The sequence below is a fragment of the Squalius cephalus genome (assembly GCF_949319135.1).
Source record: "Squalius cephalus genome assembly, chromosome: 9".
Taxonomy (NCBI): Eukaryota; Metazoa; Chordata; class Actinopteri; order Cypriniformes; family Leuciscidae; genus Squalius; species Squalius cephalus.
This window is the reverse complement of record NC_137130.1, coordinates 14710783-14738345: the sequence shown is the minus strand read 5'-3', so window position 1 is coordinate 14738345 and position 27563 is coordinate 14710783. Positions and strand designations below refer to the sequence as shown.

Genomic DNA, 27563 nt, shown 5'->3' with positions numbered 1-27563 from the left:
TACATCTGAGGCGTTTAAAGACTCCATTTGTCCATTATTTATTTCTAAAGAAACACGAAAATGTATAAAAGGCTCCATTACCTTGTATCTTACATTATGGCCCCGTAGAAGCAGTTTTTGTACAAATAGGCTAACGATTGCGTCATAACCAGGCGACTCTCTGTCGCACAGTAGTGAGATTACCGTATGGACAGTAGGAGAAGCTTGCGGGCAATCGGGGGGACGTGGAGGCAAAATGACAAAATAATTAATCAGAATACTTAGCAAAAGTTGCTCCTGCTCCTAGCTCATGGACACCTCCTACTCACACTCTCCATCTCTGCAAGTTTCGGAAGGGAATGATTCAGATTTCTCTTGGCACAGCTACTAGAAGACAGACAGGTTGCTCACGTCACATCTACGTCGTCAAGCTCAGTTTGAGTCTGCGCAGTACGGTCAGCCATCAGGAAGTGAGTGCTTCTAATTGACTTCACTTTTCTCTGTTGAATCCAATGGGGTCGCTGTGTCCATTTCTTTTACTGTCTATGTCTATTCCCCCTGGCGCCGCCATTTTGAAATTATCACTAGAGGCTACAATGAATAATAATAATAATGGTAATTATATGTTTTACATTATACTGTATATAGATATTTTTCAAAGCATAACATAAAAGTACTTAACAATATAAAAACGCAATGTAGCCTATACTGAAGACACAACTTAACAATGGAGCCTGAGTCAACAACATCAAGAGTGATTGGATCAGACTCCGAAGTTTAGTGAGAAAATAACATTACAACATTTACGTAGTGCATAGTATACGGTGACCGGGAGGGGACATGTTCGGTTCACTTAGTTTGTCGTGGCCACAACATATAAACTCGTGGGAACTTGATAATAAATCGTGGCCACGAGATCATTATGAAAGTGGTAAAGTCGTGGCCTCGAGATCATATGTTGAGGGAACGATATATTTTTCTCTATTTCTCGTGGCCACAAGTTATGTTGAGGGTACCACACCGGTCAATACTGTAACCATAGCAGTCGGAGATGGAGATGACTGATGAAATAACATTTTACTTTGAATTAGGAATGTCGTATAAAGATATAGTGCAGTCTCTGGCATTAAGACATGGGTACGTAATGAAAGACACCTGAACATTCTTAAGTTGAATGGGCTTTTTCGTCTGAAATTTGCTGGTTTGAATGAAATACTCGGGTCACGAATAAAGTCCTGTTTTAGGCAATAAACATAAACAAATTATGATAAACTTAAGATTCGGTTCCCACATTTTATTAAACGGATAGCCACGAGAAACGGATGTTGTTCCCTCAACATGTTAAGTCGTGGCCACGAAAAACGGATGTCGTTCCCTCAACATATTAAGTCGTGGGCCACAAGAAACGGATGTTGTTCGCTTAACATACGATCTCGTGCCCATGAGATATTTTGACGTTCCCACGAGTTTATATGTTGTGGCCACGACAAAACTAAGTGAATCGAACATGTTCCCTCCCGGTCACCGTAATATGTGTGTGGTGCATTATTTGGGCCACAACTTGTGACTAATCAAAATTCAAACCTATTAAAATTGTGTTTTTGTAGCCTATATCTAAACATGTTCTGTCACTGTGTAATTTGTATTTCCCTGTTTGACTTTAGAATTGGATAAAGGCCAGAAAAAAATTGCATTAATCTAGACTTGCAATTTTAAATAAACCTATTCTTATGGATCATTGTGAAGGCTAGTGTTTACCTTGTGAGATACAGTATTTAAGATTTCAGAATGGTGCCAACATGTTATAATAATGATTGTCCTACTATCCTCTTGAACCGCTGACACATCACTAATCAGTCAGCAACACAAATACCACTGCGGCCAGTAAGCTCCGCCACGCCAGTCCCCATCTCATGAGGGATGACATCACAGAGATTAGCTGTAACTCTCTGATTCCTGGTACAAACATTTCAAACACAAACACTCACACCAGTGGCAGAGCTTTCACTATCAATAGAGGCTTTGAGCATGCAGTGAAACCATTCCCTTGTTCCCCTATGGTGCAATGATACATTGTAAGAGCTGTGAATGGAACTGTCCAGTCATACTGCTAACATAATTCAAAGAGGGTAACAGCACTGAAATTCCTCAAGTTAACAGAAACCAGTTATTTGAATTACCACAGAGATCAAGACTGAGTAAGCAGAGTAGTTGCAACCTGTTGTAATCTCGAGAATCAGAAGAAGTGTTCCTCCTCCACTGGCTTCAGAATGAGGTAAGAACTTAGATATTTTCTTTAGTTTGCCTTCCTGCTGTTCCAAGCTCTGGTCTTCTCCCTTCTTTCAGCATTGTAATTCACTTTAATGAAAGAATGTGCAGTTATAGTGGTGATTGATTTAGTCTGAAGCAGAACATTTGCACAATAATGTGCTCTATTACCTGCTTAATGAATTGCCTCTGTCCCGTTTGTACTGTCATAGAATGGAGACTCACATCCTGTCTAATTACACCACAAACTAATAACCTTATTTACATTGCGGTTGTCACACATGCGATTATTATCATGAACAATTTGTGGCCTAAATAAATGTATGAATTTGGATCCCCCACAGATCCAATCTAATCCAGTAAACTCTTTGTCCTGTGTGTTTCTCATATCGAGAGTATTGCATATGCACTAAATCTGTTATATTACCTGAATGACCACAATTATACAGATAAAGTTGATGTAATGGAATTACTTTCTTTTAACTTGGCATTTGAGCAGACATTAACAAATTTTAACAAAATAATTTTTAGCTGTTGTTACTGAGGATTTATCAGACTAAATAATGTTTAAATCAGTGATAGAAGTATAACAAATAACTAATGGTCAACTACAGTAGGCCTATGTTTGTGGAGCATTTTATATACTGTATATACAGCTACAATCTTTTTCTTATTAATACAACATTTTTTATTACAAAATATATTATGATAATTTGAATAATAACAATAATTGTATTGGAAATTTTTTTTATTAATAAATATTTATTTAAATATGTAACATTAGCATATTTTAATAGTAGGCTCATAAGGCTCATGTCAAGATAAGTTTAGTGATTTGTCTGTTCTATCTGTTCTAGCTAAAGGAGTAACACCTTTGCCCGCTGCCCACAGTCCTGTTGGGAGAGGAAATCACAAGTGTGTTTGACTCTGCCCCCTCCTTACAGCCGTTGGCCCCTTGCCGTGGCCATTAGGAAGATTCTCAGTCTTACTGGAGCAATGACAGGTGAAATGAAGCACAAAATACTCTCTGTGTTTCTTTTTTGCTTTCTCTCTCGCTTTGACACAAATTGGAATGAAAAGTATAAATATTCATAAGTAAAAATGTGAAACAGGCATAAAATAAGTCCAGTGAAAAGACAAAATATTCTCTTATTATCACTGTCTTGTTATACTTTTTAACATCTCACCTTGGATTTATTTATTTTTTATTTGAGAGAGAAATTGAATGGATAAATGAAAAGCTATAAACATGCAACAAAAGTAACACATTTGTTGCAGTATGCATATTCAAATAATTTTAAATTAGTACAGGCAATATTATTTATTAACTATGTTTTTAATATAAATGAACATACCCTCACATAATGCAGTTTTTACGTCATAAAGTTAATAAAATGCGTTTCTTGCATTGTTTAGTTGCGGAAAAGGTTTGTGGCCCGTGACATTGCGTGATATCCTGCCATTTCCTCACTTTCATGCCATTTGACCCTGACCTTTCCTTTCTTTTATCATTACATGTACCGTCAGATTGCAAAAAAATCAATGTCTGTCACCCTTTCTGGGATCACAAGACATTACATCCCCATGTTCTTTGATGACTTGTCTGTCACTTTGCATTTGGGCCATTGGCTCTGGAGCCGGTCAGGAGAGAGGGGAGGAGCCCCTCATTAACAGATTTCCCCCTCATATAAATATCAAAGTGCTGCAACCAGCCAACTGATATTAAATCCATATTTCATGCATTTCGCATATGGGGGCAATTATCAGTGACCGAAAAAAAATCTGAACATGAGGTATTTATGCATATTTAGCAGACAAAAACACAGAAATGCAGCTAAATGATTTGAAGGGGTGTCTGCATTAAGTAGATGGTAATAGGAACAAATACTAATTGTTTGATTATTTTTACATACAAAAACACAACTGCAATATGGTACTGCTGCTTCAAAACTGAGCAAATATCTTTAACTAATGAAATTAAAAAAACAACTTAAAAAATGTTTCTTCAAAAAATATTAAATAAAGTATTGCATCGCAAAAGCACTATATAATTCTTCATACATTGGTCTTGTATTTGTATATCCTTTGTTGAATAAAAAAAAAAGTCTTTGTTTTTGTAGACAAAAGCCGTTAAGAGAAAATGTCTCTGAGGGGCCGTCAGAGACCTCCTAAACTGGAGCGACTGGAGTCGGTCATGAGCCGGTTCTCTGGCAGCTTGGACCAAGATGATCTACAAGACGACCCAGAGGAGCTTGACTCAAGTGTCCATACTGACCTCTGTGGCGGTAAACTGCTGCTTCAGTGTGTCTTTGCGTCTGTCGGTGACCTCATGACTGCTGACCTCTCAGCATACTGCTTTCATTATGTCAGAAGGAGAGTGAGTTGTACGATTCTAAATTTGACTTTTTGGAGCAGCATACTGTATAATGCAATAGAAACATGGTTTCTGCACAGCTGATACTGAATCTAATGTAAGGAATATGATTTACATAATGCAAGCATAAATGCAGGTGTCACGCTGGTTGCAGCAAGGAGAGTTAAGAAGCAGAATCTAATTCAGCAGTCTCTTTATTTAACAATTCAAATTAAATAACAGAAATGTAGGAGCACTGGATAAATGCAGGAGAACAAGATATAGACTACCAACTTAAAAAATTGAAATGAGAACAGACAGGGATGAACAGAAAATGAGGGCTATATATACCCAGAGTGAGCTAAATAAATGGAACAGAAACAGGTGCGTAACTAATCAGAAACCAGGGAAACAAGTGAAGTTCCTAAATTTGGGAGGAGTGAACTCCACCAACATAATTTAGGCATCTTGCTACCAGACTCAACTTCCAACCATTATTAGTCCCACTGGGGGTATATCTAAGCTCAAGTTGAGGCTGCTTCCTCGAGCCCTTCCACTGTGGACAGCAAGCCAAATAAGTTACACCTTAATAGATTAAAGATTGTATGGGCAAACGAAATCGTGAAACAAGCAAAGGGAACACAGGCAAACGGGAACAGAACAGAACCAAACCAGAACACAATGAACCAAACATACTCCCGACAGCAGAATGCAGCACAATGCAGCAAGCTTAGAAAAACTGTTCACATATTTTTGCTCTCAAATACTCAATTAAATGCTACTTTTAATTATTATCTGAATTTAATTACCAACATTTTTTACTTTCCCCCCATATAAAAACTGTAATATTTCTTAAAATTGTGACACCCAAAAGACATTCAACTCTGTTATACAAGTTATTGTTAAAAAACTTTAATATAATAATATATAATTTAATATGATATAATAACATCAATTTTCAAAGTAAATGTAAATGTAATCAATGTAAAGTTAATCAATAACAGTAAATTAAAATTTGGCCACAAACCAGCTCCTCCCTACTGACTGAGTGAATTTAGACTAAATATGCAATTACTTGCAACCGTGTAACCAATTGGTTACCATGATTTTGCTGAGCAAGACATGTTCCTGGATCAACATATTTTGTTGATCATGAAAATTTAGTCCTAACCATATAACCTAACTCTACCCATAACATCCCTAAAATCAGGAAATGATAGATGAATAACACTGATGTAGAAGCACCTAACTGGTTGTAAGCCTAAACTTGACAGAAACTGGAAACTTGTCCCTCAAATCTGATTGGTTGATTGGAATGTTGTGCAGGATCAATAAAGTTGTTGATCCAGGAACATTACTTTTTTTTTTTTTTTTGGTTGATAAATTTAGTTTATGGCATTTCAATATATATTTAACGTTTGTTACTAGACAAATCCAAGTTTTGTATACTGTATTTATTTAGACATGTCACATATTTTGGTAACAGTGTTGCAACAATTGCAAACCTCATATAAAATAAACAGAAAATCCAGCTCATATAATATTTATTTTGATCTCCTGAGGATGACGATCAATTTTTTTTCCTGAATGTTAAGCACTAGACCATTAGTTGAAAAAGTTTTTTGGCACTATTTTTTACCGTATAATGTGCTGTTTATGCTCACTTTTAAATCAGTGCATGTTCATTAATATTTCCAGGAACAATATTTCAGCAGGTAAAAGCTTACGAAAATCATTATCTGATACAGAGCAGATTTAGCCTTGAGAAACTTCAGAGCACACAGCATACTATACACCTCCAGCCGGAGTCTTCAATCGCTATCCTGCTGACAATCAAATGGAGCCTCTACATGCCATTACTGCACAACTTCAAAAGATAAAAAGCCAAACAAACTATTTCTAAAGTCGCTGTACTTTTTGATTGCTAAGATGTTATCAGCAGTTTAAAATACAAGGCCAACATGAATCAGAATGATTACCATAACATTGGTGTGTGTCAATGTTTTCTTATTGATCTCAATAGCTCATATGATTATGTTGAGAAAAAATCACTACAAAATGACTCATTTCAATATTATGATTACTTTCAGAATCAAGGAACATATCGTTTCAAGCAATATACAACTTTCTTCCATTCAAGTCCCTGGATGGTGTTACGTTTCTTGAAGAAGTGCCAATCCTGGTGCAGGTGACAGAGGTGGAGCGATTCACATCTACAAGGGTAATACAAATGAAAACACTACAAATGAATCACTTACACATTTCTTCAACACTAAAAACGTTATGAAACAAATTTTTTGAACTATGATGCTATTTTTTATAACAGGATTATTTGCTAAAGAACAAAAGTAAAATAATACTATGTAGTATTTAAAAAAAAAATCTATACATTTGTACCATGTATCATGATTAGATTAGTACAAAACATAATTAGTTAGTTCTTGTTTCTCGAAATTATCCACTCAAAGGTGCTGAATCCCAACCTGTATACTATAGAGCTGAGCCACGGAAACTTCAAGTGGAAAATCAAGCGTCGTTTCAAGCACTTCCAGGCACTTCATCAGGAGCTGCTCAAATTCAAGGCCCTCTTAAAAATCCCTCTGCCAACCAGAATGTAAGATGCACTGTATTCATTTCATCTTTATATGCATACAGTACGCTCTCTCACAAACAAACCACAAGTCTTAAAAAACAAACTTGCTTCATTGCTTTTTGAGCTGCTAAGTGTTTTCATTTTTCAGTTGGGTGTACTCAATTTGTCCCAGATGTATTCTTGTTAGCGCCCCTAAACCCTACGAAAAACCCTTTTCTCAGCCTCACTGCACTGTTACCTCTCGGTTAATCGAATCAGAGGCGCTTTCACGGACACGCAACCCAAATCTTGTCAAATATTGACAGTCAGATTTCCTGTTTTTGACAGACACTCAGTCAAAAGGAGGTCATTCAAAGGCTGCAAACGGTTTCACGGAGGACACATACCAACATTACCACGAAGACCTGATGCTCTTGTCAAAGAGGAACAGCTCATCAGTAGAAAAGTAAAATTATTTATTTTAGCTATTGTTTGAACAACTTAAATTGACCTTGGCATGCATAAGTGTGCCATAGAATATCAATCAACCCTTTATACAAAGGGTTAATTAAAAAAAAAGTATATATTCACAATATATGGAGTAAAAAGTTAAAAGGCATAATTAATGCTGGGAATATTCATAATTATATTTAAACACTTCTATATTTTAGCTTTATTTCTGGTGTTTGAGTCTTTGTTTTGTTCGTACAGTTGCAACTTGAGGACTACCTGAGGAATATATTGAAAAGGCCTTTATACAGGACACATCCTACAACGGTACGTCACAGCTCAAGCTTTTTTCCTTGTGTCCTTACGAAAAAGTACTGTGGCAGCACCATTTCATGGCAATACAATGTCATTGTCATGATATATAATGATACTGAATGATCAAAGAATGAATAAAACTTTACTCATATCATCTATGTGCAGTACCATTGTCTGCCAATAGCCCTAGCATAAAAAAATAATGGTTCCGTTACCATTGTGTCACATGATGGCAGAATGAAGGTTCTGGAAGGAACTCTACCTGCTGTGTCCCCACTCATTAAAACAGGCTATTTTGTCGAAGACGCCTCTGAGAGGTGATTCCACACTTTGCTCAGTGCTTCACAGGCTAATTTTCTGACAGTCACATAATTAGCAATAGTTTGCAGGGCTAATTAAAGAGTACCTGTACCCAGAAACATTTTCCTCTGCTTCAATTTTCACCTCACACTTCCCTGACTAATTATTAAGGTAGAACTGGACTGTACAAAGCAGAAGCCAATTTGTGGTTCATTTTAGTCAGCATAACTGAAATGATTCAAAGAACCATGCTTAACTGAAATAATGATAAGCAAATTTTAAAGTGACTGGTGTGTGGCTTATACACATTTACCATAAAGCTGCTAATAATGCTGACTGCATTTTATTTCAGCTTGAATTTTTGGAAGTGAGTCAAATCTCATTTATTCAGGATCTGGGACCAAAAGGAATGTAAGAATGTACATAGTAACATAAAATACAATAAAACAATCCTTGGCTTGATTAGTGTTTGTTCATTCATATGTTTATTTGCCTTGACAAAAGTGAAGGTCTGATCTTAAAGAAATCAGGAGGAAACACATTCCCTGTATGTTACTGGTGCGGGTCCAACAGCGTTTGTTACCGGTGGTCCAAAAGGTGAGAGCTCTTCTAGATTCATTTACTCAGGAAATCATGTTTTTTAGGAAATCATAATACTGATTGTTTTTCACCTTTGTTCACATCGTGAGGACAGAACATACTATCTTTCTGAGAAAAACACTTCAATCAGTAGTGTGTGATCTCCGTCTCTTGGTTTCATAAGTAAGAACACCAAGCCCTGAAATGAATACTGGTGAATAACAGATGCTGATGTTGAACTTCATCTGTGCAGACGGGGTTGTTATTGTTTTTTCTTTGACAAGCAACTACAGTAACATTACACTTACATAATTCACATAGCTCTTAAAAGCAAACACTAGAAGACTCTGCCCCAATTGAATTTTGCTCCTCGGATTGCGGCCTTGCTGAGCCTTTGGGTCGTGGCATGTCTTCTGTTGCGGTTGTTTACTTATTTAGGTTATTATGATGTTTTCCCACAGCTGATAGAATGGCTCTCCCCCTTGTTTTAGCTTTCATGTGGTGACTGCTTCATGTTTCAGATGGCTGGTGGTAAAAGACTCCTTTGTTCTCTACATGAGGCCAGAGGATGGCCAAGTAGGCACCGTGATTCTATACGATAAGGGATTTCACATCAAAATTGGGACCCGGGAGACCGGAGTCAGGCACGGAGTCACTATTGAGAATCTTTGCAGGCAGGTTGAGATAAATGTGTTTTATACTGCAGATAATTCATCATGCAGTAATTGGTAGATAACATGCTTTCAAAATTGTCAGTTTACATTTCCAAACATTCCTTTTGCCATATTAATTGTAATAATGTAATAATGTAAGTATGCACGTGCCTAGCATAATATATCTATGTGTGTGTGTGTGTGTTTGTGTGTGTGTGTGCATATCATATTTTGGGGGGATTTTGCTTTAAAACAGTGAAAAACATTTTTCCAGTGGGGTAAAGCTAAACTTATTTCAACATTTTCAGTATTCTCTATAAACATGTCTTATCTTAATAAAATTGTAAGATAATTGTAAGTTAAATACATTTGTCTTGTGTAAAAGGTTGTTTTTTGTTTTGTTTTTTATTGACAGGGCACTTACTATCAAATGCTCCACATATAGGCAGGCTCGTTGGTGGGGGCACTCCATAGACGAGTTTTCTCAAATGTTTGGACAGGACTTCCTGAGAGAAAACCGCCATGGGTCTTTCACTCCTGTTAGAGAAAACACTACTTCAAAATGGTGATGAATTATGCATGCACAATAATTACTTAAATATAATACTCCAATTAAATCTATAGAGGACACAGTGCATTCTTTCTAAATAAATTTGAATGTGCAGTTTAATTTAATTTAAAATAGTACATTAATCTCAGAAGTTCAACTAGTCCCTTATTCTTTGTTCTTTTTATGTCAACATGTGAGCAACACTTACCAGAACATTTTCTCTCAAATCTCTGTGAAGTACCCTGACACAGTTCTTAAATGAGGCACCCTGTGCTCCTTTTGAAGGTTTGTCAACGCAGCTGGATACTTTGATGCCCTAGCTGATGCCCTGGAAGGAGCAAAGGAGGAGATCTTCATCACAGCCTGGTGGTACAGATTAGAATAAGCATCAATTACTTCCCATGGTCCTAGCTTTTACAATTAAATGAGCAATGTCGCACTGCTTAATGTAGGCCAGTGGTAGCCAATAACCAGTAGCTAACCAAAACTGGCAAGTACAACCCTTCCAATGTTTATACCATGGTTAATTAAAATGAATTAAGCTATTAATTAATTATATACATCGTGCGTTCAGAGCTTTTATGCGCTAAGTTCCCGCCCGAACTGAATGGACCAATTATCAGCACATATTTGACGCTACGGTGATGATAAAATGTGAAACCCAGACAGTCAAACATGATGTGAAATAGCCACATAAACTAAAAAAAGATGGTTTCACTTTATTTTGATGGTCCCTTTAACACATTCTGTTGACTATTAGTAACGTCGCACCTACTTGTCTACTAACTCTCATTAGAGTGTTAGTAGAGTGTTAGTAGACTGGTAGGGTTATGGTTAGAATAAGTTGACAGGTAGTTGCAAAGTTACTTCAGTAGAATGTCTGTTGGAGGAGCATCACAATAAAGAGTTAGCAGATATTAAGCAGACAGACTACTACTGTAATACTCTAATGAGAGTTAGTTGACAGGTAGTTGCAAATTTACTTCTAGTCAACGGAATGTTAAAAAATGACCGTCAAAATGAAGTGTTACCAAAAAGAGTGATGAAAAGAGGAGAAAACCATCTTGCACCAACATAAATTAGAAAGCTTTTTAAACTATTACCACCAGTACTAGAATTTATCATGTTTTATTGGCCTAATATGTCAACATTGGCCTAATGAGGATCCATTAATGGTCTCACCTGTTATTATAACTTTATATTACAAATGTTACTGTAAAATAATTACAAGAACTTTGGTGCATTTTCATAAAGGCAAGTACTAGGTAGATTTAAAGCTTTAAAGTCTGGACCTTCTTGAATTATTGACCAAACAATCAGTTTCCCCCATGTGTGAAATGTGTAATGATGACTAATATTAGGAAAAACCTGGCCTTCAGATACTCCAAGAGCCAAAATCATTAAGAGCCTGAGGAACTGTTAAGGAGAAGGAAATAAACAAATTCAATATAAGAAAATGTTAAGTAAAAATAGTATGACTTCCCATGGTATTTTAAAGAAGAAAATTCTGTCAAACTGATAAGGGTCCAGATGCTTAAATTTAAGTAAACAAGTAATTGTTAACTAGGATATTACTTTATTGCAGTTATGTTATCAACCAACGTTGCATGAGTGTAAGATACCTCAAAAGACCATTTTGCAAAAATAAATAAATGAACAAACAAACAAAGGGAGCATACCCTGGGACCCCGCTAAAATGGTTCACACTTCAACCTCCCCAATGTTCAAACCAAAACACATTCTTGGCCAGGACGTTCTTAAACAAATTCACCTATTGTATTGTCTTTGCTAGATTAAAGAAACCCATGAATGTTTGGGACAATGTGAGGCTGAATAGGTGCTAACAAAAAATGATGCCTTAAATGTGACAGAAATAAAGAATGAAAGTTGTGTGGAAATTGTTAAAGGTTTTTAAATTGGTTTTGATATGGTCCTCAGGTTAAGCCCAGAAATCTTCCTCAAACGACCTGTAGTAGATGGGAACATGTGGAGATTAGACCATGTCCTCAAGCGAAAAGCGGTGAGTCTGAACACCTGCTCAAATCTGGACTTCAGCCAGTTTAATTTTACTTCTCACACATCCATATATTGTGTTGCACCTCACAGTTCACCCAGTTCTCTTTGGTTTTCCCAGTCCGAATGTTGTTTTAACAACATTTTGTCTTTTGTCAACTCAGCAACAAGGAGTGAAGATCTTTGTCCTGCTCTACAAAGAAGTTGAGGTAGTGATGGGTCTCAACAGCGAGTACACAAAGAAGACCCTGATGGGACTTCACTCTAACATCAGGGTGAGTCGATCAGTATTGTCAAAAGCAGAATTATGCCCAGAAATGACAGTATTACAGAGGAGACCCGTCCCTCCGAATCAGCTTCCCACTCTTATGTTTACCCATATCTCTCCAAGAACTAAGGCTCGATCAAATCAAATCATAGAGAGCACGAGAACACCTAGTGTGCCCACTACTTCCCCTCCAGACACAGGAGTAGCATGTTACTTAGATCGTGTTTGGACATTGCCAAAATACTCTCTAGTAGAATGACGGGGATCACTCTGTTGGGAACCCTACGGATTGTGTCTGAAGATGGTCAGGTTCTCCCTTGCCGATTGTCTTTATATGAGCCTGGGGCTGCAAGCCTGCTTCCTCCCCTGGTGCCACAGAGCTTCTATGGCACCATAGTGCTGTGGTATTCATCACCGTAGCACCCCAGGCCGGTGTGTGATTGACATGCCGTCACATTATCTTATTGGAGCGCTGGTTGAGTCTGGGCAGAGGAGTGACACTGGGAAGTGGCTTGGGATCCACACCCCAAGGACGTGTGCGGCAAAGCAGCTGGATGGAGGTATTCCTGGGCCCTGCTGGTGTAGAAACACCTGCCAGGGGCGGCGTCCTCTGGAGGCTCTGCCAAAGCTGGTGGAGACGCAGCTGCTTCGCACAAAAGTTGACACCATCTACATTGTGGTGTTATTTTTGGCTGAGAGCCCGCTGTATTTCTTTAGCTCATATTTAGGAAATTTGGTCAATCGACAAAAGTTAAACTCTAAAAAAAAAATGTTTTGTTGTTATGGCAACTTGAATGAAATTATGTTAAACCAACAAACTATAGTGAGTTAGAGGAACTTGTAACATGTACACAAATCTTTTTAAACTAAAAAAATGTAGTCACTCCAACTACTTGAGTTGTAGCCCTGGAACCAATTTATCTTATCTATTTCAGTTAAATCCACGCTATTATAGCACATACTAAATGTAACTTATTTATAAAGTTAATGTGTAATGTAATGTAATGTAATGTAATATAATGTAATAAATTACTTGTCACTGGCATTAGCGCAGTCATTGCTTATAGAGTCAATGTAGTGTTTACTTCATTTCATAAACTCTTCTATCAAATGGTAACCACAAAAATTTCAGCATTACAGAAACTCTTTTAAATGTCAAACATAACAGCATTAAACACTAACAGGTCTTTCCATTCACTAAAAAACACTTAATTTCAACATTTATTCTCCTTAAACAGTATAATGCAAAGCATGCTGGGAACTAGAAATCCACTACCCAAGTTTCAAAGACAATTTCATTAAGTTACTCCAACTTAATAATAAAAAAAAAGCAATTAAAGCATTTATATTACACACAATATTAAGTTAATGTAATGATCAACATTATTATGCCGACAAAATTTTTTAATTAAATCAATAAATTAGAATTTTTAACTTGCAACCATGCATTTATTTAAGTTGTGGTTAAGTTGTTACTTTTTAGAGTGCGTGTTTATCAGTTTGTGTCTTGTAAAATGTATATGATTGAATGATTGATTGATTGATTCAAAGAACTTTCTGGCAATCCACACATTCATATATGTTCTGATTGAATATTGTATATTTTGGCACATATTCAGAAGTACTTGTATTTCATGTACCGTTCAAAAGTTTGGGGTTGGTAAGATTTTTTAAATTTTTTTCACCAAGGTTGCAATTATTTGACAAAAAATACAGTGAAAACGTTTTCTAGTTTAATATATTTTAAAGTGTAATTTATTTCTGTGACGTTATAGCTGAATTTTCATCAGCCAAGTGTCACATTATCCTTCAGAAATCATTCTTATATGCTGATTTGGTGCTCAAGAAACACTTATTATTATTAACACTGAAAACACTTGTGCTGCTAAATATAAGCGTAATATTTTTTTTTTTTCATGATTCTTTAATGAATAGAAAGTTCAAAAGAACAGCATTTATTTGAAATAGAAATATTTTGGAACATTTTTTTACTGTCACGTTTGATCAATTAAATGTTCCTTGTTGAAAAAACGTACTGACCCTAAACTTTTGAACATTTGTGAATGTGTAAATAGTATTTTAGTGTTGTGCATAACAAACATACAAGAAATGACTGAGCAGAATTGTAGTATTCTGAACACACCCTCAGTCTTTTTTCTTCTTTAATAAAGAATTTCCCAATGCCTTGTGGATTTGAGAAAATGAACCTGACAAGCTGTCCATCTCTACTGATTGACAGGTCATCCGACACCCTGATCACATGCCCTCCACTGTTTTGCTCTGGGCTCACCATGAGAAGTCGGTGGTGATTGACCAGTCACTGGCCTTCCTGGGAGGGATTGACCTGGCCTACGGAAGATGGGATGATTCCCAACACCGACTGACTGATGTGGGGAGTGTGAGAAGAAGCCCCCAGCACAGTCCTTCTCTCTCCCCCAGCCTCACTCATGTAAGACCACCACTATTATTAGTGGTACTTTCTGAGGCAAAAATCACTATTACTATTCTACATACAGTTATATATCTCATAACCCATTCTTCTCCTGTAATACACTACAGTTCAGAAGTTTGTGGTCAGTAAGAAAAATAATGAAACTATGCTCACAAAAGCATTTATTTGATCAAAAATATAGTAAAATAGTAATATTGTGAAATATTATTACAATGTAAAATAACTGTTTTCTGTTTTAAAATATTATTTATGTGATGGCAAATCTGAATTTTCAGCATCATTACTCCAGTCTTCAGTGTCACATTATCCTTCAGAAATGATTCTAATATGCTGATTTGGTGCTCAAGAAACATTTATTATATTATTACTGACCACAAACCTTTGAAGGACTTGACTTTGTAGGACTGGACTTTTACCTGACTATTATCACTTGATATTTTCATCGGGTGGATAATAAAACAGGAAAAACAATCCCATGTATTCTTACAGTGTCAGAGAGCATTTTGAGGCCAGTAATACCTCTTTTATACCAGAATGGTTAACGTTCTGGAGCCAGAGCCCCTTCTTGGCCAGTTCTTAGCCAGGCAAACTAAAGACTGTTGCAAACTGTCTGCATGTTTCCACAGGTTTTAGAAACGAACGGTGACGTACTGCTGCTACACGTTGTTTACCTGCGTAACCAGTGTAAATATAAACATGTGCGTCCCAGTGTTTGTGTAGGCAGTGTGGCAACTATGTTTTGCTTTTTTTTTTTTTACAGTACAGGGAGTGATTAGCAGTGTTACACCACATTCTGTGACCTATTGAATCCAATAGCAACTACTCTGAATGACCTACCACAGGGCAAACACAACTCGCATTTTGATCAGAACATGTAAAAATGTAGTTATTATTCCTCTTATCAATAATGGATTAAACAAACTTAAAGTGTGAGCTATGAAGTTTTAATGAGTCCCTTGAGATTAATATTTGTTGGATTCAAATAATAAAAATAAAAACATAATCATTGTTATTCCCTATATGGATTTATATACATAGAGAGGGTAGGCTATATCAGAAATAGAGGATATCACTTCTTCACAGAGGCAAAAGTGAATTGGACAGGAATAAACTAGTAAATGTGACCCATTGCGAGTGTTAGCCCACAGTGGCTTTGCATGTTTGTCAACATGCCATGCTATTGCCAGCTGGGTGTTTCTGATATCTGTCAAAGAACTCAATGGGGGAAGTCGACACACACCTGACGGACGTCTGCTAAAGCCTCCTCTAAACATGTGGATTAATGCGCTAATTCAATTCAATTTTATTTGTATATAGTGCTTTTCGCAATACATGAAAATACTCAATTTAAAACTGCTCATTAACAAAATGTCATGTAAAATTATTTGTAGGACCATTACGTATTTATCTTTCTGTTATATGTTGATTTGTGATTTATACTTGAAAGCATTGACAGCTAACCTGAATTACAATTGTAGGGATTTCTATTTCTATTTTGTATAGCTGTTCTAACAATGGTGATCATAAAGGACTGGTCCAGACTGCATTTCAGTTGTATGCTTACTGGGATTGATTTTGCGGCTGGTGATTCAGGGCCTCTGCCTTCTTATTCTTTTCTTTTCCCAACGAGCAAACGTAAAATTGCAATTACGGAGCATCTGGGGCACCCTTGAAGGGCCTGCGGTTGATAATTCCAGTCCTTCTCGCTGGGCCTTTCCTTCCCCCCAGAGAGCTGCATTAAACATAAAGGCCCTACATGGATGAGTGAGTCAACAAATGACTGGGGCCACTAAATGGGAGCTTGATTTTCGTCTTTATGCCACCTCTCCCGGCCTGCTGCCTACCTGCCTGCCGTTGTGTCATTAAATATGGGTCTGAGCTTTTAAATAAACATGATTTGAACCCTTCAGATGAAGGCACTTATTGCATTTACTAAGGGGCTTCTCTTTGCATGCTTGAGTGACTGTATCTATCAGTGCGGGGCTCCTCAACTGTAAAATCTTTGCTAATATACATGAAACTGTTACAGCTGTTGGTCTAACCTTTCAAAACGTCTCCTAAGGAGCACAGTGATATTTGCACTTAATAAAATTATGCCCACCAGGAGAATAGTGCTCTGACATTTGCCATTTGTCAAGTCGAGGGCACTATGATCCCCCATGAGCCATTAACTCGCACACATCAGAGGGCATTTTACCCTCGTTCAGACTCCGCTCAGCAGACTGGAGTCACTTACACTATCGTTTAAGTCATAGCTTCCCTGGGCTGATGCCGCACGGGTGGCCATTACCACTCTCTATGTACTGCAGGCTGACAGCTAGCCCGATATATCAGCCACATATAGATAACATGGACGTTTTCACTGTTGAATTTTTCAGAACGTGTGAAGAAAAAGATGGTCTTGGTTCTTTGGCCCTCTGTTGTGCACCAGTGAGAGACTTATGTCTCTATCCATTTATTTAATTTTTTTAATAATACTAAACAGTGTAGATAGAATCAAGTCAGGCAGACAGCCCAGAAATTGCATACATGTGAGATACTGAAAATAGTACACTAAAAGTGCCCAGATGGTATAATGTTTGTGGTGGAGCATAAGTGTTCTCACAATAATCGAAAAACTAGACATTTTTAATGTGTAAGGAATGGAAAAGTCATGGAAAAAAAAGTAATATATTTCCAAAATGAAATGAAATGTTCTAGTTAAGTTAAAGGGATAGTTTACCCCAAGATTTTAATTCTGTCATAATTTACTCACCCTCATCTGACTTTCTTTCCTCTGTGAATCACAAATGAAGTTATTTTGAAGAATGATGCTAACAAAATAGTTTTGATGACCATTGCCTTCCATTGTATGAACAAAAAACACATTTCTCAAAATATCTCCTGTCATTCAGATTTGAACTATCCTTTTATGCTTAATAATTTAATGGATAGTAATTACTCTTCTTGTGTGAGTGCAATTTCTACAAAAGAACATTGTAGCCGGAGCTACTTCTCTTTGTTAATGTCTATGATGAGTCACGCAGGTACTGGGCTACTCCGCAGCGCTGCGACCCTGAACCAGTCTAAAATAGTCCGAATATAAACACTTGTTGGGATTCAGGATAAGACATACACACGGGTTGGAAAATGGATTCATGGTATACTTGCTTAATACGTACAGTTTGTACATTTTTAAAAAGTTACGGACTGCAGCTTTAAATTTAATTAATTTTATAATTATCATATTAATTATATTTATATTTTTATTCATGCAAATTCATTTGTCAAAAGGTGTGGGATCCCTGATCCATGCATTTTTTGGGGGGGCTAATATTGCCCACAACACTTTGCACCACAGAACAGGAGCACTTTGTGTCAATTTCATGTCTACTTTTTTAAGAAATTGAGACTGTTTCCCACAGCAGTTATAAAATATATGAACCTAATAGTATATTTTTACTGATACATTTTTGATCACCAGCCATGTACATATTTTTGGTGCATACAAGGTTTATTGGGATGCAGGAATGAGCTTACTAAATAGCAAAACATATGTCTTTTCTGTCTTATCTATGTTTTATACATGTTCATTTTTGTTCTGTAGCAGTCAGTTGCCATGGTGGAGGAGGGCGAGGAGATGAAGATTAATTTGATAGTTGAAGAAATTCAGACTGGAGAAGGAGGAGATTCAGGCTCAGTGGAGGATCCAGGTGAGATCTGTGTGAGCTTCGCTTTGCCCATAGAGGAGGAACAGGGAGAAAACAACAAAGGAAGACTGCTAAGAACGCCATCAGAGAAAAGTCGCCACAGCTCTGATGGAACAGAGTCCAGTAAGAGAAATTCAACAAAATAAATGGTTATATAGATATGATTATATTTGAAATACTCTCTATTTATTTTATCTATAAATTTATAAAGCTTATTTTTTTCTAGTTTATTTTGCTATTCTGTTTGGTGCCGATAGTGGTGCAATTAATTACATAACAGAAACTGTGTTTGTGTTCTGTGTGTAGAACATCACTGTAGGAATAGTCTTAATTCCAGGACCCCTCTCACTCGGGAATGTTACACCAAGAGCTCGTCTCTGCATTCCAGCGATTCATACTATCTCGGCCTTCATCACTCTCTCCCTTTGCCTTATGGTTAGTACACAAGCATTAAAACCAAACACATCTGTATGACATGCATATATTGACACATAAATCCAGTATTCATACACAACTAAACCTCATTATTCATTCACTGAAGCTGACGTTGAATGACACAGCTATGAGAACTAATCAATCCTTAAGTTTATAAATAGATGATTTGCTACATCTGTGTAATGTCGACCTGCTTTAGAGACCAGTTCCCTGAGAAGTTACATAGGCAGTACTGAACTCTGTGGAGAGACTCGCTTCTGGCACGGCAAAGACTACTGCAACTTCATCCTCAAAGACTGGGTCAAACTCAACAAGCCTTTTGATGGTACGGAACAGCTGAATTAAACACGACTGGTGCACATCTGTAATATCACAACCACAGCCAAAAAAATGTAAATGTAGACCTCAGCTGATTTATTTTGCATTACAAAAATATCAGGACACATTCATACTTCTGTGTTTCCCGAGAAGTGAATCTTTAGGCCTTAAGACAGAAAACTAGCAGAAGAGACAAAAATGACAACGACACTACATATTCTTTGATATCTTAAGTCAAATTCATCAAATGAAGCAATCTCTCCAACACAGGAATGAGGGAAAGAAGACACAGAAGTCGTTTCCAACAATCCCATTCTGTAGTCAGTATGGGGTTATTTTCCCAGCTCTATTCTCTTGCCAGAGGGAGATAACTTTATTTTTGCATCTCTGCTTTGTAAATGTGAAGTCCTGGTTTTGCACATAGTGCCAACCGGGTAGGACACAGCAGGAGAATGGAGGAGTCTGATAGATGAATGTAGTGAAATACTCTAAGATGGTTGTGCATTGTCAAATACGGTGAAAGAGAAAGACCACACTGGGATGCCTTCAAAAGGCCTGTCTGTCATCTCTGTATAACCTGAGATGTATATCTTGGCCAGGACACTCCTGTAAAAGAGATTTTAATCTCAGTGAGGTTCTCTCCTGGTTAAATAAAGGTTTTTAAAAAAAAGAAATATATATATAATGGTTTGGTTAATGTTATTATGCATTATAGCGGCTGTTTGTTGTTTATTTTTCTGGTTAAGACTTCATTGACAGGTATAAGACACCTCGGATGCCCTGGCATGATATTGGGGTGGTGGTTCATGGGAAGGCTGCAAGAGATATTGCACGACATTTCATTCAGAGGTGGAACTTTACAAAGGTAGGAGGAATTAGATATGTTCTTGGCTATCTTATGGTGCGTCCGAAATCGCGTACGGTCTGAGTAGGCACTACATTTCAATTTGAACTTACTTCACGACCATTAAAAAAGTACATTTTATATAGTATGAGTGTGTGTAGTATGAATGTAATCCGCCCAAACTACATCCACCATGTTGTCATTATCATGTGACCTTCCAGCGTTTGTTGCGTTGCTTCACTTCCATTCATAAATCCTCTCCTGTGGCCTCATGGGATAGTAAAGTGTCCATTGAATGCGCACTTGAGAATCTCGCCGGAAGTAGGTCATCCGGGGACTTTTCGCCTGCTGTTTTTAAATACTGTCTATTCAGACATACTACTCTGTTGGTGCACTGTTTTTCACATGCTGTATTGTAGGGGCGTATTCGATTTCGGACGCAGCGTTAGTCCTTCTCAATAGGATTACATTTTTTCAGTTTCAGAAAATTGTGTCCCAAATTGTGCTCAGAATTGTCAAGATATCAAATGTCAAGATATTTGCATCAGATTAATTCAAGATCAGATGTTCTGACCTGTAAGATCTAAGTTTATTTCATAACTCTACTCTTACTCTTTTTAAACAACTTTGGAAGCAACCTCTGAGTAAACCATCAGAAATGAGAACCTGCTGAGCTGAAAGAACAACCTATATCCAACATAATTTTCATCTGGAGGAGTTTTATATTTGAAAGCATATTTATTATAAGAGTGTTGCAAAGTGTAGTAGCCACATATTGTATCGTTTGCTATACAGTATGACTATAAAGCATATCCACATGAATGTCCAGAAAAATCACTTTCTTAAATGGTTAGAAGGTGCACAAATACCACCTCCATTCAGAACTCTAATTGTAAGAACTAAAGATCAGAGCGCATGCATGAAGCCGAGGTTTCCACCCTCTCTCAAGTGTGTTTGAATAACCATCTTTATTAGCTTGAGCTTAGCACCCCCTGCAGTTGCTCATTGTGTCCTGTTCTGAATGCAGTCAGCATTCAATGGCCGCCCGTACTCTCAGCCCCCTTTTAGAGCAATTAGAGGCCTTTTTACTTTGATTGTTCAGTAATTGAATTGGTTTGAGGCCTGTATGATTTCCTTTGGATTATGCCAGTCATATTTCAGGCTTGGCTACCGATCAGACACTCTGCTGGTGAATAATTAAAGGAGAGGAAGCCAGGTGTGTGTGCGGCAGACGAGGACAAACAAAAGAAAGTTGAATGCCTCTGATGAGGTGTTTAGTGGAAATGAGAATTTACGGCTCAAAGACAGACCAGTCTCATTTATATCTTTTGCTGTTGATTAGGGAACACCACTTGTCACATTCACAACAAAGAAAGTATTTCAAAGTGGGAACAATCCTGTCAGTGATTTGTGTGGATGGCATTATGAGATTTTCAAACATAGATAGTGTATATATCGAAAGTTTGGGGTTGGTACGTTTTTTGAATGTCTCTTAAGCAAGTAACTATTTTCTTATTTGAATATATTTTAAAATGTAATGTAGTATGTAATTTTCAGCATCATTACTCCAGTCTTTAGGGTCACATGATCCTTCAGAAATCATTGCTACATAACGATTTGCTGCTCAAGAAAAAAATCATATTGTTACGAATGTTGAAAACTGTTTATTTATTTGAAATAGAAATCTTTTGAAGCATAAGTGTCTTTATTGTCACTTTTGATATTTTGATCTATTTAATGCGTCCTTGCTGAATAAAAGTATTATGAATTAAAAAGTATTAAGCTTACTGACCAAAAACTTACGGTATTATACAGTATACTGTAATAATAACAATATTTGCATGAGCTCTGAATTAAACTTGTATAAACAATTCAATTTACATTGTAAAATATTATCCTGCAGTATCTTATCATCTGAACTTTTATTAAATATAACATCTGAGTTTTATTTGCCCTTTATTTATGAATAATGCTTTTGTACACCTGTGCTATGTTATCACAGAACTTTCCATCTCCAACCATATGATCAGTGTTTTATGATCTGCACCTGTAATACGAAGAAAAAAAAAATTTGAATTAGTTTAAGTCGAGCTTTTTTTAGAAGTGTGGTGATTCAGACATGTGATTCACTATCAAGGTCACTGGAGTTATAAGTATCGCTTGGGCAGCTGCCAACAGCCCGTGAGCAGAGTTAATGTTAGTTCTCCCTCATCAGGGCTCAATGGATTTTAATCAACACATTATGCCAGTTGTTAATTGCCTGAGAACCATCTGTTTATAACCACACGGCCCAGATTACCGCTTGCCCACAGTGTAAGCTGACATGGCGTACAGCTCGCTAATTTGCACCACGAGCACTTCCTTCAAGAGGGGTGAAAACGTCAAGTAAAATAAAACTTCCAAAGAAACTCAAACTTAAGCCAACAAATCCTTTTTTCTCGCTTTGTTTTAATAACACTGTTACAGAACAGAAAGTCTAGATGAATGAAGAACACATTCGTCTTTAATGTGACCAGAAAGCATTGAAACTGCTCAAAAATATTGTTTCTCCCATATGTAGATAATTGGTAGGAAGTGGCAACATCATTTTCCTTTGTTTCCCAGGAAACAAAGCTTGTCTCATGTTCAAACAACCTTTGAACCATGTGCCGGGCCCAGTTGAAAACAGTCTGAGTGTAGTCTAGTTAGGACAATAGCCATTAAAAACCTAGTTTCGGAAACCCTTCACACACACGGCCATCAATTTACTGTAATCAGCGGCACTGTCTAAGACTAAACAGAGGAGACTTTTATTCAGCCTCAAACAAGTGCTCTATCTCTGGGGAGTGGAGGTAGCAGGCAGGGGTTGATGGTCAGCCCAACAGGCTATCTGGATGTGGCACAGTAATTAACGCTCTTTAGGGGTGTGATTTTGGAGTCTGCGTCGGGCATTCTGTCTGATCCCAATCAACTCTTCTTTTATTTGCTAGCTGGTGAAGAAGCGGTCGGGGGTGACGTGCTACCCCTGCCTCATGCCCAAGTCTCTCTCCGCACCCATGGTGCCAGCTGAGTACCACGGCAAATCCACACAAGCTAACGTTCAGGTGAGATTTCAACACCAAATTACATGAGTTCCTGCTTTGCACTGGCAATATTAAGTTATCCATCATTTTTTAGAGAAATGTGTGTTTTGTGATAAGTCATTCCTTGCGATTCTATTCCTTTCCCCCCCCAAACAAACTAAAACAAGGTTTTGAGATCTGTGTGCCAGTGGTCTATTGGGTCAAAGGTCCATGAGGAGTCCATTCATTTGGCCTACGTATCAGCCATCCAGAACAGCAAACATTTCATATATATAGAGGTAAAATACATAACCACACGCAGTGTTGCGTAATCAGATTACATTTTTCAAGTAACTTTACTAAACTTACTACAGTTACTTTTATATTTATTCATTTACACCTCTCCTGTCCCCATGTTGAAATAAAAATCAGGAGATGCAGAGGCGTTATGTGCGCTGTTAACATTGTAGTTCTAGACTAAATGTGAGAATGCACAAAACCAGATTCAGTATTCCTCAGATTGAATAAAAACAGTGCAATGCAAACTCAGAATATTACGCAAACCTGCAATTATTAAATATGTGAAATAATACAAATATGCTTTATGTTTGTATTATTATTATTATTATCTCACTTTATTAACCAATGTCTTTGCTGCAGACCTAAAGCAAAAATTACTTTAGTTAAAGGGATAGTTCAACCAAAAACTATTCTGTCATCATTTACTCGCCCTCAAGTTGCTCCAAATCTATATGAATTTATTTCTTCTGCTGAACACAAAAGAAGACATTTTGAAGAATATAGGTAACCAAACAGTTGATGTACCCCATTGACTTCCGGAGTATGGGAAAAAAATACACATAAAATACAATAAATAAATACTAAATACACTACTGTACCGGTGCGAATTTGCATTTCCTTCAGCCTAGGCTTATTCATTTCACTGTTGGTGTTAAAGGCTCTTTACATTCATTTTCAGAAAAAGTAACTAAGTAACGTAATTAGTTAACACAATATAGTAACACTTACTGTAACACTGAAACAAGTATACATCAGCTGCACAATTTGGGATAGGGCCTATGCCTGGTCATGAGTGCAGAATAAAAGGTTTTTATTTTATTTTTAGGGGCACAGTAATTTATTTACCCAGTTATTCATTTAAAGTATATTATTTTTTATTTCATATGTAAAACAATTTTAAAATAAAATAAAAAGCCTTCCAAAAATGTTAAACAAGCAAAGACATTTATGTTTTTACAAAATAATTATATTTCAAATAAGTGCTATTCTTTTGAACTTTCTATTCTATAAAACATATTAAAATAGAAAACAGATATTTTACATTTTAATAATATTTCACAATATTACTAATTTTACTGCATTTTTGATCAAATAGATGCAGCCTTGGTGACCATAAGAAAAATCTTATAGACTCTGAACATGATATAAATATATCATGCATATTATGTATTAAAAAGAAACTGCAAAAAAGAAAGAAAAAGAATAAACAACTGATCCGGAACCCTGTTTTATGAGATTGTGATTCTTGCATAATGCTTCAGATGCAGTTCCTGTGCCGTATTTTCAGTTTTTCATCTTTCTCTTCTCCCTTTTGTCTCTTTATCTCTCAGAACCAGTTCTTCATCAGTTGTGCTGACAAATCCATCCACAACAACATTGGAGATGCGCTCACGGAGAGAATCCTGCGGGCATACAGGTGCATCATGACAATAGATACACTTGTATATGAATTTGAACACAAAAACATCAATGGGCAAACCTAACTCCTTATCATTTCCGTTTATGACTTGGCCACAGGGAGAGGAAAAAATTTCGGGTCTATGTGGTGATGCCCCTGCTGCCCGGCTTTGAAGGTGACATCTCCTCAGGGGGGGGGCAAGCCATCAAAGCAATCATGTACTTTAATTACAGGTAATAACCCTCCAAACATGCGTCTTCTGTAATCACCAAATTGCCACAATTAAGGGCAAAAATGCAGCAAATTACACGTGTGTAATGTGGAAACAACGGTCCCCGCAACTCACGAGAGAGAAGCAAAAGACGATTACAGCCCCAGCTTGGAGGCTCAACGCTAGGCTAGATAAGGGGAGTAGAGAGGATGCTGTGGTAACTGGGGTTCAGCGAGCGATGTGATTGGTCGGGTGAAGGAGAATTAAGACACACGATTGGTGCAAGTCAAGACAGACAGTAGATGAAATGAAATCTTTCTTTCTCCATTACAGGACAATGTGCAGAGGGGAGCGCTCCATTATTGAGAGGCTCAAATGTGTGAGTAAGTAGACTAGTATGCAGAAATATAAATTTAGACTATAGCTGTCACATTTGCAAAAATCATGCCCATCAAATGTGGATTGCATCATTTTAATGTATTATAACAGGATCAGGATGAAGAAAGTGTGTGTGTGTGTATGTATTTGTCTGTGCAGTGGCAGATTGCTGGATCAAGTACATCTCATTCTGCGGTTTGCGCACTCACGCTGACCTGGATGGGCGTCTGGTCACTGAACTCATTTACGTGCACAGCAAGCTCATGATCGTGGATGATTGCACTGTCATTATTGGTCAGCCAATCTCCCCTCTCTCACATATAGAAAACTAAAATTGGGTCGTTCTCAGGAAATGGTATAATTTGTGCCAGAAAATGTCATGAATTCATTTCAGACACAATTTAAGACAATATTTTCCCACGTTTTAGGCTCAATGAAGCAGTGCTATAATTGAAACATAGGTGGAGATGACTTGCTTGATATTCAGATTAGTGGTTGACACATTTTTTTACTGGCTGATACTGACTACTAAGGTATATTTGGAAAGACAGCATACATATTATATAGAAACGCACCTGGTCATGTTGTTTGAAATCTTTAAACTGTAAAACTATTATACGCCACTAGGGGGCACTGCATTCATACAAAACACATCTCGTGTGGACATGAGCAGAATAACAAACACCAACAGATGTTTATGAAAAGCGAAGTCACGCCTGTCTCCTCAATCCACACAAATGCATTATTAAAATCCCATTAACGTCGCTCAAATCCTGCCTGTCTTTATCAATTCCAATTATCCTCTTATCCTTATGAATAGGCTTTGAAGAAGAAAAACAAGAAACCACTGTTTTTCACTGATATGTCCTTGAGGCTCTCAATAGAGGTCACACCCAAATACAGATCCAGAACACGCATCCTACACTCCCCATAGGCATTAACTATGATAGTAGGAAAAGGAAAAGTGTCTGATAGGTATCTGTGATCTGCTTAGGCTCAGCAAACATCAATGACAGGAGCATGCTGGGAAAGAGAGACAGTGAAATGGCTGTGGTTGTTGAAGACACAGAATTCCAGCCCTCTGTCATGGATGGAGGGAGTTATCAGGCTGGCAGGTTCGCCCTGTCTCTACGGGAGGAATGCTTCAGGTCTGCTTTTCTGTTACACGTGAGCAACATGGCAACAGGATTTTCATTTGCAGTGGGAGGTTTTACAGTCCTGTGACATACATTGTTGATATTTATTGGATGAATCTCACAAAGAAAGAAATATGTACTAACATATATAGACATTAAATTAAATGAGCTAATTTACACACTAAATCTGCACTATGTTTAAATGACTAAACACTCCAGTGTGAAAACATTTATTATACACAATGTTAATTTTTGCATTTTTTACAATTTTGTGCATGGGAGAAATGTTCTCAATTCTAATGAAAATAATACAGATATAAAATTTTCAAATCGTAAATATTTGTCCTAAAATCGGGTTAAATGAAAGGTTTTTTTTAAGGTGAAAGATTAAATACAGCCTAATTCAACCAATTTAAATGTATTAATATTTTGTGCCCCATTACATCACAAAAGGTTTAATTTGGAGTCTCTCGTTTTAGGCTTGTTCTTGGCTTGCTGGGAGACAACATAGACATCAGTGATCCCATCAGTGACCGATTCTACAAGGAAATCTGGATGGTGACAGCAGCCAAGAACGCCAGTGTGTATGACAAGGTAAATAAGTCACTCAGAAAAGGTAAGAGCACAGCACTGACCTTCCTCACCGAACCCTCTAAATAGCCCTCGATTTATTTTTAGAAAAGACCGGCTCAGTCAATAGAGCCGGGTGTTTACTTGTGGTCTGATTCTGCCTTTTTCCCTCGTCATTGAAATGCTTCAACAATCCAATATTAGATAAATATGCTTAAGCTGTAATATAGAGTAGGTGTATCACCATCACTGCCTCTCTGTGCAGGTCTTCAGATGTTTGCCCACTGATGCAGTCCTAAACTATAAGATTCTGAAGGACTACATGTCACGCCCATGCATGGCTGCCGAGGACCCTGCACAGGCCTGCACTGAACTGAAGAAGATACGAGGCTTTCTGGTCCAATTTCCCTTGTATTTCCTGTCTGAGGAGAACCTTTTCCCTTCCTTCAACTCTAAAGAGGGAATGATGCCCATCGAGCTGTGGACATAG

At 37.3% G+C, this 27563-nt stretch overlaps 2 protein-coding genes across 5 annotated transcripts in view; one reads left to right on the top strand and one right to left on the bottom strand.

The window, feature by feature from the left end:
* Positions 1 to 107: 107 nt before the first annotated feature.
* On the top strand, positions 108 to 27563 carry LOC307164415 (phospholipase D1; the record flags this gene model as incomplete). Of its 4 annotated transcripts, XM_079881249.1 has the most annotated exons (29): positions 108 to 449; positions 2147 to 2254; positions 3105 to 3250; positions 4368 to 4532; positions 6691 to 6821; positions 7069 to 7214; positions 7521 to 7638; positions 7884 to 7949; positions 8590 to 8648; positions 8742 to 8834; positions 9338 to 9490; positions 9885 to 10034; positions 10305 to 10388; positions 11958 to 12039; positions 12197 to 12307; positions 14540 to 14749; positions 18339 to 18564; positions 18748 to 18876; positions 19076 to 19201; positions 19941 to 20059; positions 23008 to 23121; positions 23268 to 23378; positions 24711 to 24796; positions 24898 to 25011; positions 25323 to 25372; positions 25527 to 25661; positions 26362 to 26515; positions 26983 to 27097; positions 27339 to 27563. In XM_079881249.1, the coding sequence occupies exons 4-29, from the start codon at positions 4388 to 4390 to the stop codon at positions 27561 to 27563; spliced, it is 3252 nt and encodes a 1083-aa protein (XP_079737375.1). In that variant the 5' UTR covers positions 108 to 449; positions 2147 to 2254; positions 3105 to 3250; positions 4368 to 4387. The 4 variants fall into 4 exon arrangements, with proteins under 4 accessions (XP_079737375.1, XP_079737376.1, XP_079737374.1 ...); XM_079881250.1 differs by lacking the exon at positions 108 to 449 and having other exon boundaries at positions 2077 to 2254; positions 18342 to 18564; XM_079881248.1 differs by lacking the exon at positions 108 to 449 and having other exon boundaries at positions 2077 to 2254.
* The window catches only part of nalcn (sodium leak channel, non-selective), a 116776-nt gene continuing 113920 nt past the window's right edge, over positions 24708 to 27563 (bottom strand). The window contains exon 47 of the mRNA XM_079881245.1: positions 24708 to 24782. Coding sequence (XP_079737371.1) covers positions 24769 to 24782 — 14 coding nt within the window. The 3' untranslated portion in view covers positions 24708 to 24768. The remainder of the gene's footprint in view (positions 24783 to 27563) is intronic.